The sequence below is a fragment of the Tachysurus fulvidraco genome, chromosome 7 (genome assembly GCF_022655615.1).
Source record: "Tachysurus fulvidraco isolate hzauxx_2018 chromosome 7, HZAU_PFXX_2.0, whole genome shotgun sequence".
In the NCBI taxonomy this organism is placed as follows: domain Eukaryota; kingdom Metazoa; phylum Chordata; class Actinopteri; order Siluriformes; family Bagridae; genus Tachysurus; species Tachysurus fulvidraco.
The window spans coordinates 21,827,754-21,847,445 of record NC_062524.1 but is presented as its reverse complement, the minus strand read 5'-3'; the positions used below and the strand labels follow the sequence as shown (position 1 = coordinate 21,847,445).

Sequence of the window (19,692 nt, the reverse complement as noted above, 5' to 3'; positions counted from 1 at the left end):
AAGCCTAAATAAACATATCTTATTGTGTATTTGGAGTATAATGGACTTATATAATGTAATTATAAGAAAAATAAGGATGGTAACACTTTAGGTTGATTATTTTCCAGTTACCAGAAATGTTATTCCACTTATACCACAGCAACTTGACAGCACAATATTTCTTCACATTTATTAATGAACCATGTTATTCCTTCACCCACATATATTTAATATTGTGGTACGTCTGCGAGCCTTAGTCCCCTAGAAAATGCTGACACAAAGATTCCTTCAATAATAAAAATAAAATAAAATAAGATATTCAAATACCATTAGTGATTAAACATATCCTTTGTTGTAATTATTAGCATTAGATTATGAAAAGTGTCCAACGTTTAAGTCCCTGGGAATGAGCTGTTTCTCTAGAAATGATAACATATTAGAATGAGAATATTTTATATAATTGGATCGGACTTCTCTACTGTCAGAAAATAATCAAATCCTTCCGAGCAATCAGATTGAAGAATATAACAGCACTGTGGGATAAAGTCTGCTTGTATTAATTTGTCATAATATTTGCAAACTTCAAATTGAACCATATTTAGCTTCAAATTTCAACCAAATTTAAATAAAGCAATGCGATTTCAGCTGGTCACTTTTATTTTTTGAGAATGTTAGGTTGCACTCTGCTAAATGTAAGCAAACACAAGTACAATGTACATAAAAGTATTAGGATTCTAAGTTCCTACCTTTTTTTTTTCAGTCTTTTACTGTATGTTTAGTATACAGATTACAGATGAGAACTAAAGAGCAACTAAATCCCAGAATAGTGTCTACCATGAATATTTCTCATTGTGGAAGTGATTATTAAAACAAGAACTAAACTGCACAAAGGAGAAGGAAACCAAAACTCCAACCACAGAAACTGTTTATCTAAAGTATAGAAGTTACGTTATGTTTCTGTACATCTAAACAGAATCAAATGCTCCACAGAAAAAAAAGGTAGAAACCAATAATAGTCCTACATTTATATTAATATTTTCTATGCATTTTGATTTTTTTGACCTGTGACTTCCTTGTCAGAGGTCTCTGCTTAAGGTAATACACTATGATACAATCGTAGAAGTCAAAATCTTCCATCATGAGTAGCATGTGAACAGCTTAGATAACAATGTTCTAAATGCCTTATTTATCTATTTTCTGTTCTAAACATGTCCCATAGCTTCCATTAATTGTTCTCGCATGGAGTTGAGCATCACTAAGTCTTCATGCAGCAGCTTAGCTAACATATTCACTTGCATTGTCACCTCCTTCTTGCAGCCCTTCTTCAGCTCCTTCGAATCCTTGCTAAAGTAACTATATATGCCTTTGCACACACTTTTCAGAGCCACAGTGGACTTCTCCACAATATCCTCGGCATGCTGTACTGGTTCTCCAACCAGGCTGATGGTCTGAAGGGCTCGCCGTACCTCCCAGTCACCAGCATAGTAATTATTACGCCGCAGCAGAGGGTGGAAGCGCATTCGGCGCACACCTTCAGCCACAAAGTGCAGGCTGCGCCGGAGTTCTGCTAGCCGGGTCTCATAGTCCTGAACCACCACCTCAATCTTCTTACGGTCCTGGTTGATGAAGAAGATAGTAAAAGTGAATGAAATGAATGAAAACATGAAATAGTTACCAGTTTCGATCTTGCTATTGTGCTACTGTAATTTCACTATAAAAGGAATATTAAGCAGTGAGCAACTCTCCAACACGGTTTGGATAGTTTATGTTTAATTCCAAAGGTAGAACATGACATAGGTAGATATTATTTAATAAAAGGAAAGTCTCGTTGATGATTATTTAAAACATGAGTTACAAGTAGCAAGTTTCAAATCTTTACCTAATACTGTATTTTGGGCAAAGAAAGTAAACGAAAGCATAAAACGTACATTCATGTCGTGGACGTTGTCTGATATGCTGGCCGAAGCTGCTGTGATCCCACCTGCCGTTGCTACCCCTAGCCCAACAGCAGATACAATCAGAGAAGCCCCTAATGTGACAGGTGCCAGTGCCAGGCCAGTGATGGCTGCTACACCACCCACAGCTGTGGTTGTGCCACCTGTGATGTTGGCGATCTTAGCACGGCGGTGGAAGTTGCTGATGTCATCACTAATGGTGTAGAGGCGCAGCACATGCTGATACAGAACTTCAGCATGCTCAGTGAAAACTTTATAGAAAACTCTGAGACCCTGGTGAACTTTTTCAGCAATCTCAGTGAAAGATCTGATCAAGAAAGAAAGAAGAGGATGAACTCTTATTTTTTTATGTGTTGCATCATGCTCTGTTCATTAGTTAATGCCGGGTCTTTCATAGACCCAGGTCAATGGTTTGGCTTTTATAGATATTAAAAAACACCCAGTATGTACAGTATAATCCTAATGATGTATGCATCATTTGCAGATGCAGATACGCTAGTTGGGTGTGTGTGTTATGGCATAAAAGATGTCCTCATACATATAAAGCCAAGTTTCACTCTGGGAAAATTTTGGTTAAATGAATGACAAGTGAATTTAAAGTGATTTACTTAGTCTCATCTTCCTTCAAGCTGAGTTCCTCATCAGATGGCAACTCGTCCCATACTGAGGAAAAGGATTGTGTAAATATCTTTATTATGGCTTAAGTGTTTATGTGTTTAAAAGGTGAAATATGAAGATTTTGCAAATGTGCAATACTAATGAATGCTTACATTCTACTGTGCTCCACCACTCCATTAGACTGTCAGTATCCTGCAAAGCAAAGGAAGGGTACCGAATTAGTATGGATACAAATAAATAAATGGACCCAGGAGGACTCCTGTTTGGTGTTTGTGTGTGTGTGTGTATGTGTGTGTGTGTGTGTGTGTGTGTGTGTGTGTGTGTGTGTGTGTGTGTGTGTGTGTGTGTGTGTGTGTGTGTGTGTGTGTATAAGTAGAAAGTGCCTTTTTGTTAGTGATTGCTATCAAAATAAGTAGTGGGGAAACATTTTCAAATAAGCTTGCTTTGCTTGCTGATTTGGTGGATGACTATTTGATTTACCTTTCTTTGCCATACCAACTCACCAATTTTTACATTTTTACTATGTGTCAGTCACAGCGAAAACACACAAGGAAACCTATTGTGTGTGGATGTCATGTAGATGGGATAGAAACATGTGTATGGAATAAAAACACTGTCAATAATAATCGTACGTAATTCAAAGCATTGTGTGTAAATTTTAATTTAGTTGTGCGTAATTTAAAACTATTGTACGTAATTATGTTTTTTGTGGAGTTGGATCCCAAAATCTACGGCCACGACAGTTTACAGATACGAGATTTTGTGTGTTTGTTCAAATACGACTCCAAAATGTACGACTATGACAGTTTACAGACACAACGCTTGTTTTCACAACACCTCTTTTTTGCACACGAAAACGGTCTGCGAAACAACTGTCAAAAATACGTCATCACATTCACAGGCATTACTATCTGAGGGAAGATGAATCGATTCCACAAAGCGCATGCGCCCCGCCCTCTTCTAAACCACTCATAGAAACCACTGGCCAAAATGGCGGGTTAGTTATCACTAATAAGAGAGAGAATTTTGTGCTAACACTTTAAAATAATGGTTTTTATTTTATTTCTTGACTTTTACAAGGCATTTGATACTGTTGAACATACTTTTTTTATTTGAAATCTTAGAGTTTTTAGGTTTTGGGAGTAATTTTTGTAAAATAATTAAGATGTTTTATACTGACATATAGTTCTGTATCCCTGAAACCGAGTATAACTCCTAGGTTTGAAGTGCTCCGCAGTATTAGGCAGGGATGCCTGATTTCTCCCAAACTGTTTATTCTAGCCACTCAATCACTTATATTACTCATTAATCATAACCCCCATTTGCATGGGATCTAAAGGAATTTAAAATTAGTCAATTTGCAGATGACACAGCAATCCTATTACAGAATAAATTCATGGTTGATGTTGCCCTAAATTCAGTCTCGATTTTCCCTAAAGCTTCAGGATTTACCCTTAATATTAAAAAATGTGAGCTACCTCTCTTCAATTTAGGTTAAAGACGAAGTGAAATATTTAGGAATAGTTTTATCTAAATGCTTTATGCTATTAGAAGAGAAGACGTTAACTTTTCTAACCAGTTAATAGATATGAGGAAATCTTTGAGCTATTTCCAAAATAATCTATCCATGCCACTCCCTGTATGTTTCTACAGTTAATGTTAAGAAAGCTAATTTGATCGTTTTCCAATTTCTGTGGAAAAACAAAACTCATTATATTAAGAAATCACAGCTGGTTAAAGACTATGATATGGGTGGTATTAAAGGACATTCAAGATTAATTGGTTGAAAACATATCGGTGGCTTAGTGGTTAGCACGTTTGCCTCACAGCTCCAGGGTCGGGGTTCGATTTCCTATGCTATTACTTATACTGCTTAGTTCATCTTGCTTCCATATTAGTTAGTAGTATTAAGCTCAGTGTTAATGCAGTACTACCTATTACTTCCTGCATAGTCACTCGTTACCAACAGACCATTATTTTAAAGTGTTAGCACAAAATTCTCTCTCTTATTAGTGATAACTAACCCGCCATTTCGGCACCAGTGGTTTCTATGAGTGGTTTAGAAGAGGGCGGGGCGCATGCGCTTTGTGGAATCGATTCATCTTCCCTCGGATAGTAATGCCTGTGAATGTGATGACGTATTTTTGACAGTTGTTTCGCAGACCGTTTTCGTGTATAAAAAAGAGGTGTTGTGAAAACAAGCGTTGTGTCTGTAAACTGTCATAGTCGTATATTTTGGAGTAGTATTTGAACAAACACACAAAATCTCGTATCTGTAAATTGTCGTGGCCGTAAATTTTGGGATCCAACTTCACAAAAAACATAATTACGTACAATAGTTTTAAATTACGCAAAACTAAATTAAAATTTACACACAATGCTTTGAATTACGTACGATTATTATTGACAGTGTTTTTATTCCATACATGTGCAGCTCAATGAATTCCTGATTTTTGAAAATTATGAAACAATGTTTTTTTCTGTGAGTGACTAGAATGACCAAAAGCTGTAAGACTCACCCCATCCACTTCCTCCGTCACTGCTTCCAGTTCCTCGTCTTCAGTGGGTGCTCTTGCTCGCCTCACATCCATCTGGGAGGACATCCACTCAGCCTGAAGAAATAGATAGTGAATCACATCTGTTATATATTTTACACTCGTCAATAACGAAAAAATACTTATTGCTGGGAGAAAGTAAGAAAGAAGATTGCTGATAAAGACAGTTTTTTTTTTTTAAATAAATGATAATAGCATTCATTTGATTCCATTATCTTCTTACTTTTCTTCAAAATCTAAATATAATTTCTTTTGGAAGACTTTGGGTCAGAGCACTGTCACGTTAAAAAAAATGCAGTCACATGGTCAGAAATCTTTAGGAGGTGACCCCTTTGATTTTACAGGGTGTAACAGCTTGTTAAGCTGGTTTAATTACACACAGAAAAGCCAAGGCAAATTGGTAATTGCTCAGGATAAACAAAGCAGGTAGAAACTGAAAGCAGCAGTAACAACTGGCCAGGCAATCAAGCTCTGTTGTTTTGATATTTCACAATACTGACTAACCAGGAAGCACATTTTCTAATCCTTAGGTTGTTGATTTTCAAGATAACTGATATGTTATCATTCTTTAACTTATATGTATGTTAAGTAAAGGTTGAGTGTGGATACCTTGGCTGCTTCTGAAAGATAGTAATCACCAGAAGTAGCTCCTGGTGGTTCAATGTCTTCGGGAAAGCACAGTTGGTCCCTGGCCTTGAGGGTCAAAGATGAAAATTGAGTATACATAATAAGCACTAAAAAGACAGTACAGCTACATTGCAATACTTGGGAACTGTTTAATTCATCTTGTATTTTTGTATTTGCTTCATGCTTATTTATTATGTAACTTTATTTTCTGGTGGAGAAACCAGAAACACTGGTTTTTAATATTATCAGCACTGCCCAGTGAAAGCCTCTCTATGAGAGTATAACAGCACTGAAACCTTTTATTGTAATGTCCAACATTATAAGAGAGTTGTTTTGTTTTAATATTTCTGTTGTTTGAATGGGTGTTTGTATCGGTGGATCATTGTATAGGTGGACTAATAGGTTAGCAAGGCACATTCTAGGTTGTGTTTTTGCACTCCAAGCTCGCAACCAATAAAAATCACCTACAGAAGGACCTAGAAGTGAGGCTAGAAAAAATATTGGAAAATATTTTGAAAAATGCTAAATGGTTTGGCAGTGTAACATAAGTAAACTTGTGTATATACACATAGCACTAGTACCTAATAACCGTACCTTTGATTCTCTGCTTGGAAGACGTCCTTTTTTTACCTTCTCTTTTTTTGAGTCCTAAACACATACAAAGAACCGACACACATTACTTGCTTGGATGACTAAGAGACTAAGTCAACATGAGCAATGAAAACATAGATGAACAGATACCATGTTATACTTCTCTGTCCAGTCATCATCTGCAATGTCTCCTGCTTTAAATAGATCCCCTCCTTTCTCTGCCTCCTTTAGGCCCTAAATATCACAAAACAAAAGCATGTCCTGTGTTCAGCATAGAATCCATCTATAAATAGATTAAACAAAATGAAACAGTATAAAAAAACACACTAACCTTTGATTCGCTCTGAATGATTGGTGAAACCCTTTGTATAGGAGACTTCCTCGACTATGAGAAATGAAATAATTCAAAAGATTTACCGACATCATCAGAAAATCCTCATTAACTAATACAAATCCAAGGATAAAATCTGTACGTTAAGTAAAGGTTGAGTGTGGATACCTTGGCTGCTTCTGAAAGATAATAATCACCAGAAGTAGCTCCTGATGGTTCGATGTCTTCGGGAAAGCACAGTTGGTCCCTGGCCTTGAGGGCCAAATATAAAAATTGAGGAGACATAATAAGCACTCAATCATTTTGGAATGAAACAAAAGACAGTACAGCTACATTGCAATACTTGGGAACTGTTTAATTCATCTTGTGTTTTTGTATTTGCTTCTCGCTTGTTTATTACTTATTTTTATTTTCTGGTGGAGAAAACAGAAACACTGGTTTTTAATATTATCAGCACTGCCCAGTGAAAGCCTCTATATGGGAGTATAACAGCACTGAAACCTTTTATTATAATGTCCAACATTATAAGAGAGTTGTTTTGTTTTAATATTTCTGTTGTTTGAATGGGTGTTTGTATCGGTGGATCATTATTTAAGATTAAGAGGTTAGCTAGGCACATTTTAGGTTGTGTTTTTGCACTCCAAAGCGAGAGCTATGGCCAAACCATTCAGCATGCCTTCCAATATTTTTTCTAGCCTCACTTCTAGGTCCTTCTGTAAGTGATTTTTATTGGTTTTGCAAACAAATATTGGAAGGCATGCTAAATGGTTTGGCAGTGTAACATAAGTAAACTTGTGTATATACACATGGCACTAGTACATAATAACCGTACCTTTGATTCTCTGCTTGGAAGACGTCCTTTTTTTACCTTCTCTTTTTTTGACTCCTAAACACATACAAAGAACCGACACACATTACTTGCTTTGATGACTAAGAGATTATGTGAACATAAGCAATGAAAACATAGATGAACAGATACCATGTTATACTTCTCCATCCAGTCATCATCTGCAATGTCTCCTGCTTTAAATAGATCCCCTCCTTTCTCTGCATCCTTTAGGCCCTAAATATCACAAAACAAAAGCATGTCCTGTGCTCAGCATAGAATCCATCTATAAATAGAATAAACAGTATAAAAAACACACTAACCTTTGCGTCTCTCTGAATGATTGGTGAAACCCTTTGTACAGGAGACTTCCTCAACTATGAGAATTGAAATATTTCCAAAGATTTACAGACATCATCAGAAAATCCTCATTAACTAATACAAATCCCAGGATATCATCTCTAAATTAAAATACCTGACTATAATCTTCAAATACATTGTTCTCCATCCCATTAATGTCACTGGCTTTAAACAGATCATTGCCTTTCTGTGGAATATCATCCACCAAGGTACTCTGAAAACAATTTTGTAAACAAAATGTGAAAGCCGTCTACATATGTCAGGAACAAAAAATTCAGTCTTACATTAATTACAGAACAAAGCAGTACCTTGGATCCTTTTCGATGCAAGTAAGGAACTGTGAATTTAAAAGATCTCTTCTGTATAGACAATAGATTAATTAATTAATTAATTACATCAATAAATCATTTATGTGGATTCATAGACAGGGATAAGAGAAAGCATTAGGGACATACTTTTCGAAAGTCTTGCAATTCTTGCACTTTTGCACTGCTGTCTGAAGATTTTGGAGAAAACTGTTCACGCTGGTACTCTGCCTAAGCATTATAACATACAAACATTTGCTAAATTCTCATGAAGTAAAATATGAATATGTAATCTTAAGGCACTAAACAGTACTTAAATCTCATACTGAAGTATGGTACATACAAGTAAGTCAGCAGAGAAACGACGATTTTCTTTCTCAGCTTTTACATTTTCCTAGAAAAACATACATATCAGATATGTATAAAATCTTTAATCAACAATACTATAAAACTTTAAATATGCACGCGCATGAGTCAAGTGAATGTATCCCTTATAGGCTACCAGCTGTTATGGTGACACACTGGATTTATTGTTCAATTTATGATCAATTTATTTGTACAGCTCCAGGTTTATTACTGGCTATGCAAACATAAACCAGCACAAAAAATGTTCGTGATGCTCCTGTGCAGTACAGTCTGTACAATTTTGAGGTGCAATTATCTCTTACAAGGACAGGCAGATTCTAAAATGCTTTGTATTCAATTTATATACTATACAGATATATACTATATATACTGTTTTCCAAAGACCAACATATGTTTAAAAATGGTATCTTCCTATATAAGGTATAGACCCAAACAGAAGTTTGCTATATTTTATATAAATATATAATATATGACTGTCACAGCCATGTATGGTTCTTCCCCAAACTGTTGCCACAAAGCTGGAATCACACAATTGTGTCATAATATGATGCAGTATTATGGATTTTGTTTATTGGATCAAGCCTAGCCCAAATTTATTCTGTCTTGACAATGTTTTGCACAAAGCAAGGTCACGGTTTGTTAATGCTGCTGTGGAAGAATGTGATTTGCCTGACTGAACACCAGGCTTTTGTCCAACATCAGTGCCCAGCCTCACTAAAGCTTTTATGGCTGAATGGGCAAATCCCCACTTCATTCTTCCAAATTTGTTGCCAAGCCTTCCCAGAAGAGTGGAGGCTGTTAAAGCAAAGTGGGGACTAATTTCATATTAATGCCGATGGTTTTGGAAAGGACTGTTCAACATGCACATGTGGTTGTCACGGGCCATAAAGTGTAAAGTTTATCCTGATGATCAGTCGTAAAATACCTTTGATTCCTCCAAAAACGAAAGTCCATTTATCTTCTTCAGTTCTTCAATAGAATCCTTTAAAAAGTATATCAATTCATAAGAACGTACAGCACAATGATAATGAGTCAACCTTCACACTGTGTAACTTATTAAATTAATTAATAGAGGGGAATTAACATATTTATTACATCACAGTATAATTTACCTCAGATTTTCTGTGAGACAAAGACGGTTTGAATTTCATTGGTTCCTTCTGTCAAAGAGGGATTTTTAATTAGAATAACAGTACATAAAACATAACACATGTGTCATTAGTTCATTAGGTGCTACTGAAAGATCACAGTGCAAACCTTGGGGTCTTGTAGAAACAGTGATCCGTCTTCAAAAACGTCACCAAGAGATTTTTTCTGTTAAAAGAAGTAAACAAATCAGACAGAGCCTCTTCCCTAAAGAGCAGAACTTTTGTAGTTTCACATATTTAACTTTGCTCATTAAAATTTCATTAATGAAATTACCTTGCTTCCTCTGTATTTCAAATGAGGAACTACGAATTTTGTCATTTTACTCTGTGGAAATGAATACAATCATTATTAAGTCATGCATAATGAAAACCAAATACATATTTAGAATAAAAGAGAGTGAGTAAAACCTTCGTTGATTTGCTCTTTATTCTTGTATTCTGGTCTTCTTCTTCAGGCAAAAAAACGTCATCTGATGCATGGTACTACAATAATAATAATAAAAAATTCATGCTTATAAAAATCAAGTGAATATAAGAATATACAGAATATAAAGAAGTGGAAGTATAATTATTTTATAAAAATGTTATATATTATTTTTGACCACCTTTGTCCCAAAAGGCAATGCATCACCATATGCACCGTTCAAGCTGTCAGGATATTTTTCCTAGTGACATGGAAAATATAGAAAACATACTATATTACAATGGCATTACATAAAGCTATACTATCTCCAACTTTTGGGCTGTAAGAATATCATTGTTGAGGAATGATCCACCATGAACTACTTTCTTATTAATATTTTTAATGTGATATTGTGCAAAAGGTTTATGTTATGAATTTTTAGTTTAAACTTCTTTCATTGACAAGTTAGTTTTTTTCTGCATAGGTTCATGAGAAGAAGACATTTTTTTGTCACATATACATTACAGCACAGTGAAATTCTTTTCTTTGCATATACCAGCATTTGGAGGTTGGGGTCAGAGCACATGGTCAGCCATGATAAAGCAACTCTAGAACAAAAAAGCTTAAGGGCCTAACTCAGGGGCCCAACAGCAGCAGCTTAATAGTGCTGAACCCCGACTTTCCAAACAACAACCCATATCCTTGGCCAATTGAGAGCCCACTATAATGGTTTCCTACACTACTCACTTCATTACTACTTAAAGAGTTTTATGTAGTAGTTTGGCCACGCCTCTTTCACCTCTTCATCTGTACACACTGCTGAAATAACATAATGCTCAATGTCTTTGCGCTCGTCAGTTAGTTGTGGAGTTGAGGTTGATTGAGTCACTGTCAATAAACATTATTGCTAATGATTAGCTATTTTGCATGTAATCACAAAGGCTGCCACGGCTGAGCTATAACATGTAGGATTTATATTGTCATGATGTTAGAAAATGTAGCAGTGTTTGGGGGAATATCAGTGAATTAGTTTGACAGTTTCTGTTTTGCAACCTGGATATATGTACAGTATATATTACCTTTGATTCTGGGCGAACTGTGTCTATGTGTGGAACTATTGAGCCATCTCCTGATTTATCCTAAAATCCAAAAACATTTTATCAACATGCCTTGATTTTACAACAGAAGTTTTGCAAAAAAAAAAAAAAAAAAGTTTGAATAAAGTATTATTTACCGTTGACCCTTTTCTTAAGATGCTCATCTTCTTTTTCTAAAAAGAAAGGGAATTCTAATGAAGACAGTGATCCCAGACACGTTCTTAAATAAAATAGCATAAAGGACAAAACTACCTTTTTGCTGGATTTCTTCCCAAGAGTGTCTGAATTTAGGGCTGCCTCAGATTCTAAAACAATCTAACAAGAACATACACATTTTCAGTGTATGTTCAAATTGTCTAAATGTTCAACTAAAACAATACATCTCCATTTCCACACTTTCTAAACTAGAAATTAAATAATAATAATAATAATAATAATAATAATAATAATAATAATAATAATAATAATAATAATAATAATAATTATTAATAAATAAATAAATAAATAAATAAATAAATAAATAAATAAATAAATAAATAAATAAATAAATGTTTTGGCACAAATGAATATGAAGTATGTGACACTCATTAATTACTCACCCTCAAAGACTCCCTCCTTAATTTAAATTTCCCAGACTGAAAAAGTAAACAAGTACAAAGATGAAGTACTGTATTTTGCAATACTGCATTATAACTATAGAGCTAAACAAAGAAATGAAATATACATTCAATAGTCACAATTGCCTGTATTCAAAATTGAGTTTAGGGAAAAGAATACTGACATTGTACGCTTTTGTATTCAGGTTTTACATACTATAATCACAGACCTAATAACTACTCAGACAGCTATTTGGGCGTGTACAGGAGGAGTTTGAAAAAAACAAACAATGTCTGACAGGTTACATGGTTAGGACTCTAAGTACATACAAATATATTTGAGATGACATCCAAGGGTAATATTCCCTTTGCATTTTGAATTAATTAATTTATTACATGAGTTATTTATTCTAATTATCACTATTAAAGTGGCCACAATGATTTGAAAATGAAAAGAGATCAGATGACATGGCATCTTAATTGGAGTCAATAATAACATAGAATTAAAAAAAAAAAACATGTTAAATGCTATATAAAGAACTAAAATGCTTGGGTTATGTTATAGGAAAATGTATTAGTTTCCATTCAAATAGCATGCCTGAGTGTTGTATTCCATGGCAATTTGTTACTGAACAACATGTCATGCTTTTAATTTGTTTATAGTTACATTTAATGTTGTAAAACTTGTTAGAAATCAAAAAGTGCAGAAAATATAAGAACGAAAACTGATACTAGAGTGATAGATTGAGACTTATAGAATTGTTAAATGTCTCCTTACAAAAACTTTACCATATAAGTCATTATATATTTTCTTTAGTAAACCAGTTTAGTTGTTAACCACCACATATTTTAAAATCTGCTAATTATTTGTTTTAGATAATGAAGCTCATTCATCGTATACTCAGAACTAACGTCAGAGTTGTGACGTTATGGAAAATTATTTTACAGCACAGAAAACAACAGTATAAATTACAGTTAACGATAATATGCTGTTCATTCACATACACGTTTATGCTGCGACACCATGGTCCTGGAGAAACGTCATTTCATTTCTCTACTTACTTCATCACAGACATCATTAACTTGACTTGGCGTCACTTAAATTCTCACACATGCAACTGAACGCAATGCAAATTTAGAGTAGTCGATCCTGCTTCTGGCATGTTTTTGTGAACTACTTTCATTCCTAGGCTTCATACGCTTTGTAAAAAATATTGACCTACTTCTAGTACAAAAATATGAAGATGATGCACACAGAAGATGTGGGTGGAATCCAAATCTTAATACCTACGCAATTCTAATAATTCTTATAATTTTTTGTGCCCTGTTTGAGATTAGATGCCTTAATATCCAGTATTTACATTATAGTATCAAATGTCTACTACTAGACATTTATTTGAATCTGTGCCCACATCTCATTTATATATCATTATATTCTATATCCAGTATTTTTAAATGTCTTTTGCTTTTATGCTAGATTGTATTAGAAACTGATAGCAAAGGGATCTATCCCGTGATTTTTTTTTTAAAGGACAGTTCTTGTCTTTAAAGCTGGTGGCTTAGACACAACTCCTGTCAAAACATTCCTCCCAGAGAACTCGACAGAACTCACACGCGCAAAAAAACTACACTGCACTGCACTGCACATAGGAAATGTAATTAGCTAAAATGGGGCAACCAGAAATACAACATACGCACATAAGTGGAGAGTTTAACATAAACACCTGCGTAGGTTTTGTTGACGCAATTTTGGAACTTATAATGCTGACTCTGAATGTGACGTGAATTTGTTGAGGCGCAAAGTGTAAATGTTCCATTCATATTTCTTTGACAACTATTCATGCAACCCTTTCTACCTGTTAATCACTGTAAAACTGTTGCTAGAAAGAAACACAAATGATATATAGCATGCCTTAGTTGTGCTGTGGCATTTCATTTCTGTTAAGTTCAGCTGACATATGGTTCAAAAAAACAGCATGGATTCTGGAAAACCTCAGATCCTCTCATCACCATGTCACATGAGGCTATTTTCTCAATCCTAAAAATTCTGCTAAAGGCAGTCATGTGCCTTTAATCTAATTTAAGAATTGCCATGGGAACTGTCAAACCCATCAAGTCTCATTTCTTAAATTATCCAATCGGGCAACTGTGTGGCAAAACAATACATAAAGTCACAGATTTTGGCCACAACACATGGCAGAATGAGGAATACTTTGGTGATATGGTGCTATATGGAGAAAAAAAACAAAATTGCTAGACTGGTTCAAGCTGCCAGGAAGCCTATGGTAGCTCAAGTAACTACTCTTTATAACCGTGGTGAGCAGATAAGCATCTCAGAACACACGATAAGCTATACATTGAGTGTTAATAGCTACAACAGCAAACGATCACATCAGCTATCAGTCCTCTTAGTCATAAACAGGAATCTTAAACTTTAGTGGAAACAGGACAGAAAAAAAAGGAATTGATTTTGTTAACAAAGGAAGATCTGCGAAACCTAACAGATTAAATGCCCTTTTGCTGTGATTAAATTATAATAGGATGAAAATGTTTACAGTCAACTTTATGCAGTTATTGTCAGTGATGTGCCCCTAATAAAGAGGTAATTAGGTGTTTAATGAACTACATACAGGTTTCCAGTCAGGGCTAAGCTCAGGGCTGTCCTCTGGCCAGTCCTCCACACACTTCTCCTGGAAATCATTAGAAAGGCACAATGTTAAAACACATGTCCAAGCATAAGGGTTTATGCTAGCACACAAAAGCACAAACACAAAAGCACACACCTGGCCGATGAAAAGAATGTCTTCATAAACTTGGCTTGACTTTAACTCATCAGATATTGTGGTGTCCTGTCAACCGAAAACACAGAAATTACTCCTTCCATGTTCTCATCTATGCAGTAGTGTAACGTTATTACTGTAGACTTTACAAGAGTATCAGACATGATACTCTTAAATTACTATTAGATAAAAACAAACTGCTATAGTATATACCTCTAATCCAATAATAATAATAGTAAAAAAAGAAAAAGAGTAATTGGACACAAATTACCTGGCTATTACTTTTAGCTCTTGGCACAGTGGGTAAGGAGAAGGGATTAGCCGGCTTAGGTGTAAACAATGTCTGTGCAAGTTTTCTATCAGTAGGTACAGATACTGCAGGTGCTGAAAAAATGTCATGATGGATACTCTGTGAAATGGACAGAAAATAAGATTTAAGCAGTCCAATGAATACCTTTTCCATTTTTTTTCCAGACAAAGCATGAGAACACGAGTTTTGATAATTGTCAATACTCTGCCAAAAATAAATAAACTACATCGTACGAAGCAAAGTGGGGACATAATAACAGTTGAGGACGAAATTTTGCTGTTAACTATTATACGGTGTATAAACCGGCACAAGGGCGACCTACTGGAACATAAGTGAGGGTCAATGTTAAAAGTATCTGCACCTTTACACACAAGCAAAGTGTAAACCTTGCAAAAAAGTAAGTGTGCATATCTTAGTGTTTCTAAGTTTCTCTGCATGCTCACTTCAGTCATGAATGTAATTGTGAGCTCGGTACATGACACCTTACAGTATATGCATTTTTGAAAACCATGCTTGCTGATACTGATCTGAGGTCTCAGGTCACCGTCCTCACAGTCTCTGTTCAGAAGTGTCAAAACATTCACTAGGCTTATGTGAAATGGTATCATGTGCTATTGGATGTTGGAAAAGTATGAGCACAATAATAAAGCATGGTAGATGGACTGATACATTTTTGCAGGTCTAGACCTCTGTTTACCTGATCAGGATTCTTAGGAGCCTTATTGCGTGGAGCTGGTATGGGAGGTCGTCTTTTAAACATCTGCAAAATAGAAACAGCTTGTACTGGTTTTTATATGGTTTTTAACATCTCAAAAAAAAAAAAAATCATTTGGACCTGCAAAGAAAGATGGGATTGTCTAAGATGATCAGATTATTAAGATGTTCCTACCAGGTCTCCATTTGTTGGTGAATTAAGATGTGAAGGCAATGTGGAAGTCTCCTGGAATATTCCATGACTCAGATCTGTAGACAGGACCATTTTGCTACAGTGGCTGTCCTGTGGCTTGAACTGTCCGTTATGTACAGTGAAATTATCAGATAAATTAGTATTACCATTCTGGACAGATGTTGGGTTCTGAAATAATTGAATTTTTTGAAATACTCTGTTCTGTACACTAGACTCAGGAGCTTGAAAGATATCACTCGACTGAGATGCAGCAGTGTTTGTGAAAATGTCACTGGTGATAAATGTGGCAGGTAAAAAACTAGACGAGTCATCAGAAACTTCCATATGACTAGATGCTGCGGAAGAAGAAATCGATTTCTCATCATTTTTTTGATTGGCTAGTATGAAATCTAAAAGATAATCTCTCTCCTCCGATGTTGTCTCATCAGCCACCATTCTTTGGCAGGCACTGGTTTCCTCTTCGAAAGGTTTAAAAATGTTTGATTTCTGTTCTCTTAATCCCCCTGCAGACGTTGTAGCAGAGTGTGAAACTTGGCCGATGTCCCATCTTTGATTGGGGAATGTGGTGTGGTTTGTTTTCTGGCTGAGAGTAGGAGGTGGGAAAACAGCCCAGTCACTCTCAAGTGATGTTGTAGAGGAAGTTGGAAAGTGAGACCACATATTACTTTCCAGTCCATTACTTAAAATGAAGTCTTTGTTGTTGTCTCTGAAAACAGTGTTCCCATTGGCGTCCTATAAGATAAAGTCATATTAAGGTCATAAATTCATTTTTTGTTGTTTTTATCTTGCAGTGAAGAAAAGAAAGGATACATGAGTTTATAGCTTACTTTGCCTTGAGTAAAAAATGGGTTTGTGACTGTTGAGCCGAGCCCATTGTCTACTGTCTGAAAGTAACAATCATAAAGCCATTTTAAAACTATGTACTGTAGCCATATCACACCCCATATCACACCCACCCTAATTCACAGATATGTATCTGGAATGAAGTTGGACTAAAAAAAGCAGTCGACCCGTAAACAAGATAAAAGGATTCACATTTTTTTTGCAAGCCCATTTTCAGGAAAGATAGCTTTTGAAGGAGTAGAATTTTTTCAGTAACAAAATATGTCCCTGGGCTCCTTTGAAACATTTTATATTTAATTAACATTTTTGTCCAACACAAACAGCTAGGAACTAGAAAGGTGGAGCTATTTTTACCTGTGCTTGGTGTAGAAATGGGTTCAGTGACTTCAGACATCCATTCTTTTTTAAAAAATAAATAAATAAATGAAAGAAAGTTATTAACTGATGGTCTTTCAGGGTATTAGCAAGATTAAATTTACTTTCAACATCTAACCCTTCTCATAAAAGGCACAGCAGTCTAGTCATATTTAAAGAATCTACATGTTTAGACTGCAAATAACTGGCTAAACAATTATTTGCTTTAGAGTTGGAGTTCATTTAAAGTCAGGTTAACAACAAAATACCATTTGTTAGTGACTCATACAGTTTGTTTCACAAGGATGACATGAAACATAATGTAACTTAAACCGACTGATACAGTAAACCGATCTTATGCCCTCTAGAACAATATGAAGACACCCAGAGTTTATGAAGTGTTTTGTTTACAGCGGTGGAAATAATCATCAAATTATTAAAGTTATAATGCTTATAAATAACTCTACTTAGAATTCGAATGACAATGTTAATAAAAATGGGTGAAACGTTTAAAAACACTATGGTTCCTATAAATATGCCAAATAATATTGTACATGTTTAAATAATGTACCTATTTTTAATATGTTTTAGATAAAATAAAACTGTGCATTAAAAATGTAGCATACTGCTCCATTCTGTGTTATTAAAGTTGTACTCTAGACTAAATGTAGGTTTGTGCATGCGTTTGCCTTGTATAGGCTTTTATTCTGATTTGCTTGATATGCAAACAAAATGTTATTAACACAATTATTCCAAACATGTTATGTAGCAGTTTTTTATAACATGGCATTTGTTACACATTAAATATCTTCTTTAAAATCTGAATATTTGCTGAGCAAATACAAACATCCTCTTTGAATATATATATATATATATATATATATATATATATATATATATATATATATATATATATATATATATATATATCTTCCACAAAGACCTTGTAATACAGTTTTTCCCCCACTTTCCTACACTGTTTTATCCCTACATTATCTTAAAATCGAATTAAAGTTGCGATCATTGATCAATCCACTAAAAAAAATCAATTTGTAGCTTGGCAGAATACTTAACACAACAAATGTGTTTGTAGGAACAGTTATAATACACTGAACTCTCATTGAATATGTCCATATTCAAACATGTGTTTAAAAGATATACAGTAAATACAGTTTAAAACATTTTAAATGGTCTGCAAATGAAAATTAAAACGGATATTTGTCAGTCATGCTGACACATGGAATTTTGCAACACATAAAACATGGTGCATTGCACACACACAAAAAAAGATAACCGACTTGTAATAACTAATTACGGATATGTCAAAAATAGTTCCATCCACTAATTTTAATATAAAAGATTATATGTATTACTGCATTATTTTGAAATGCAACTGTTGTAAGAAATTATACTCTATGGATGAACGTTTTGACATTTTGTTTAGTTAATAATAATAATAATAATAATAATAATAATAATAATAATAATAATAATAATGATAATAATGATGATGATGATGATGATGATACTACTACTACTACCACTACTACTACTACTACTACTACTACTACTACTAATAATAATAATAATAATAATAATAATAATAATAATAATAATAATAATAATAATAAAAAGTTTGCATCTTCATTTTTATGTTGTAATACAAAAATGGCTTTCTTTTTTTTTACAACTGTAAAAAACTATGAACTAGAAACTATGAACAAACATCAGAGACCAAAATGTGTCTTTTTACCGACAAGAATCACTAAGTGGTGAAGGAATTAAATATAAAAATGCAGAGAGAACACAACATTTAATCACTGAGTAAATGATAATCGAGTAAGTCTAAAATTGTGCTGTTTTATTATTAACTTACCAGTTGTCGCTCTCCTGAAGTGACCTCATTTTGTCTGCCAACGTGATCATCTCGCACCTCCTGAAACACATGAGAAACATCCCATTTAGAAACAAATTTACCTTTCCAAAACCTTAATTTCTTTTAAATGTTTGTCTCATCTTACCATGTTCCTCTGTGTATAAGTGTTTAAAAATCAAACAGAGCAGATCAGAGCTTTTACTTCTGCAGACAAGTCGTGAGTGACAACTTTCGCAATTCTGAAAGACAACACGAGCAACATGTGAGAGAAAATATGTGAACTCGTCCGGCCAGTTAGTCTCACTCAACGCGCTTCATTCTGTCATCGTGGGCATGAATTTCAGTGATTAAAAAACCAGTCCTAAATTTACGTGCAGCACTAAAACAACATGTGTTCAAAAACACATCAGAATGTCTTCATGGTCATATTATAAGAAGCCTGTGAGGTTCCAGTAACTTTAATATATTGTTTCTGTTTGGATATTTGTTCTGGTAACCAAAAAAACTTTCTCTGTAGATAACCTCCCAATAAAGTTTTTATTTTTTTGTAATAGCATAAAGAGAACTAATACAGAACATTTTTATTGGTATTTTTGCTTGTTTTATTTTTATAACCAAAAATAACTTTCCCAGAATACTCGGGGAACCAGATATTGTTAGGCAATCATTTATTCTCCAGACAATTTGGACTGCCCAGAGCCACAAATGCCAAAATACAGGCTAAGCTGGTCAGACTGCCGTCTGGAAAAAGGTACCGAAGCATTCGGGCCCTCATGGCTAGACTATGTAACAGTTTCTTCCCACAAGCCATCAGACTCCTTAATAACTGAACTGTACTGAGCACAACACACACACATGCACATCA

At 34.6% G+C, this 19,692-nt stretch overlaps 1 protein-coding gene across 5 annotated transcripts; it reads right to left on the bottom strand.

Annotated features, from left to right (window-relative positions):
- Positions 1–618: 618 nt before the first annotated feature.
- Positions 619–19,083, bottom strand: si:cabz01007807.1. Of its 5 annotated transcripts, XM_047816530.1 has the most exons (36): positions 18,973–19,083; positions 18,828–18,887; positions 16,952–16,996; positions 16,582–16,638; positions 15,737–16,486; positions 15,545–15,607; positions 14,809–14,946; positions 14,541–14,606; positions 14,388–14,447; positions 11,761–11,796; positions 11,414–11,476; positions 11,299–11,334; positions 11,144–11,203; positions 10,267–10,326; positions 10,070–10,144; positions 9,936–9,986; positions 9,771–9,827; positions 9,626–9,670; positions 9,439–9,495; positions 8,491–8,541; positions 8,298–8,378; positions 8,151–8,201; positions 7,958–8,056; positions 7,806–7,859; positions 7,636–7,719; positions 7,489–7,542; positions 6,825–6,908; positions 6,657–6,710; positions 6,476–6,559; positions 6,329–6,382; positions 5,717–5,800; positions 5,072–5,164; positions 2,705–2,744; positions 2,543–2,597; positions 1,908–2,241; positions 619–1,595 (listed from the first exon to the last, which is right to left on the bottom strand). In XM_047816530.1, exons 1-36 carry the CDS (start codon positions 18,973–18,975, stop codon positions 1,182–1,184), a joined length of 3,552 nt encoding a protein of 1,183 aa, XP_047672486.1. In that variant the 5' UTR covers positions 18,976–19,083; the 3' UTR covers positions 619–1,181. The 5 variants fall into 5 exon arrangements, with proteins under 5 accessions (XP_047672486.1, XP_047672487.1, XP_047672488.1 ...); XM_047816531.1 differs by lacking the exon at positions 8,491–8,541 and having other exon boundaries at positions 9,626–9,673; XM_047816532.1 differs by lacking the exon at positions 16,582–16,638 and having other exon boundaries at positions 9,626–9,673.
- Between the last annotated feature and the right edge of the window lie 609 nt (positions 19,084–19,692).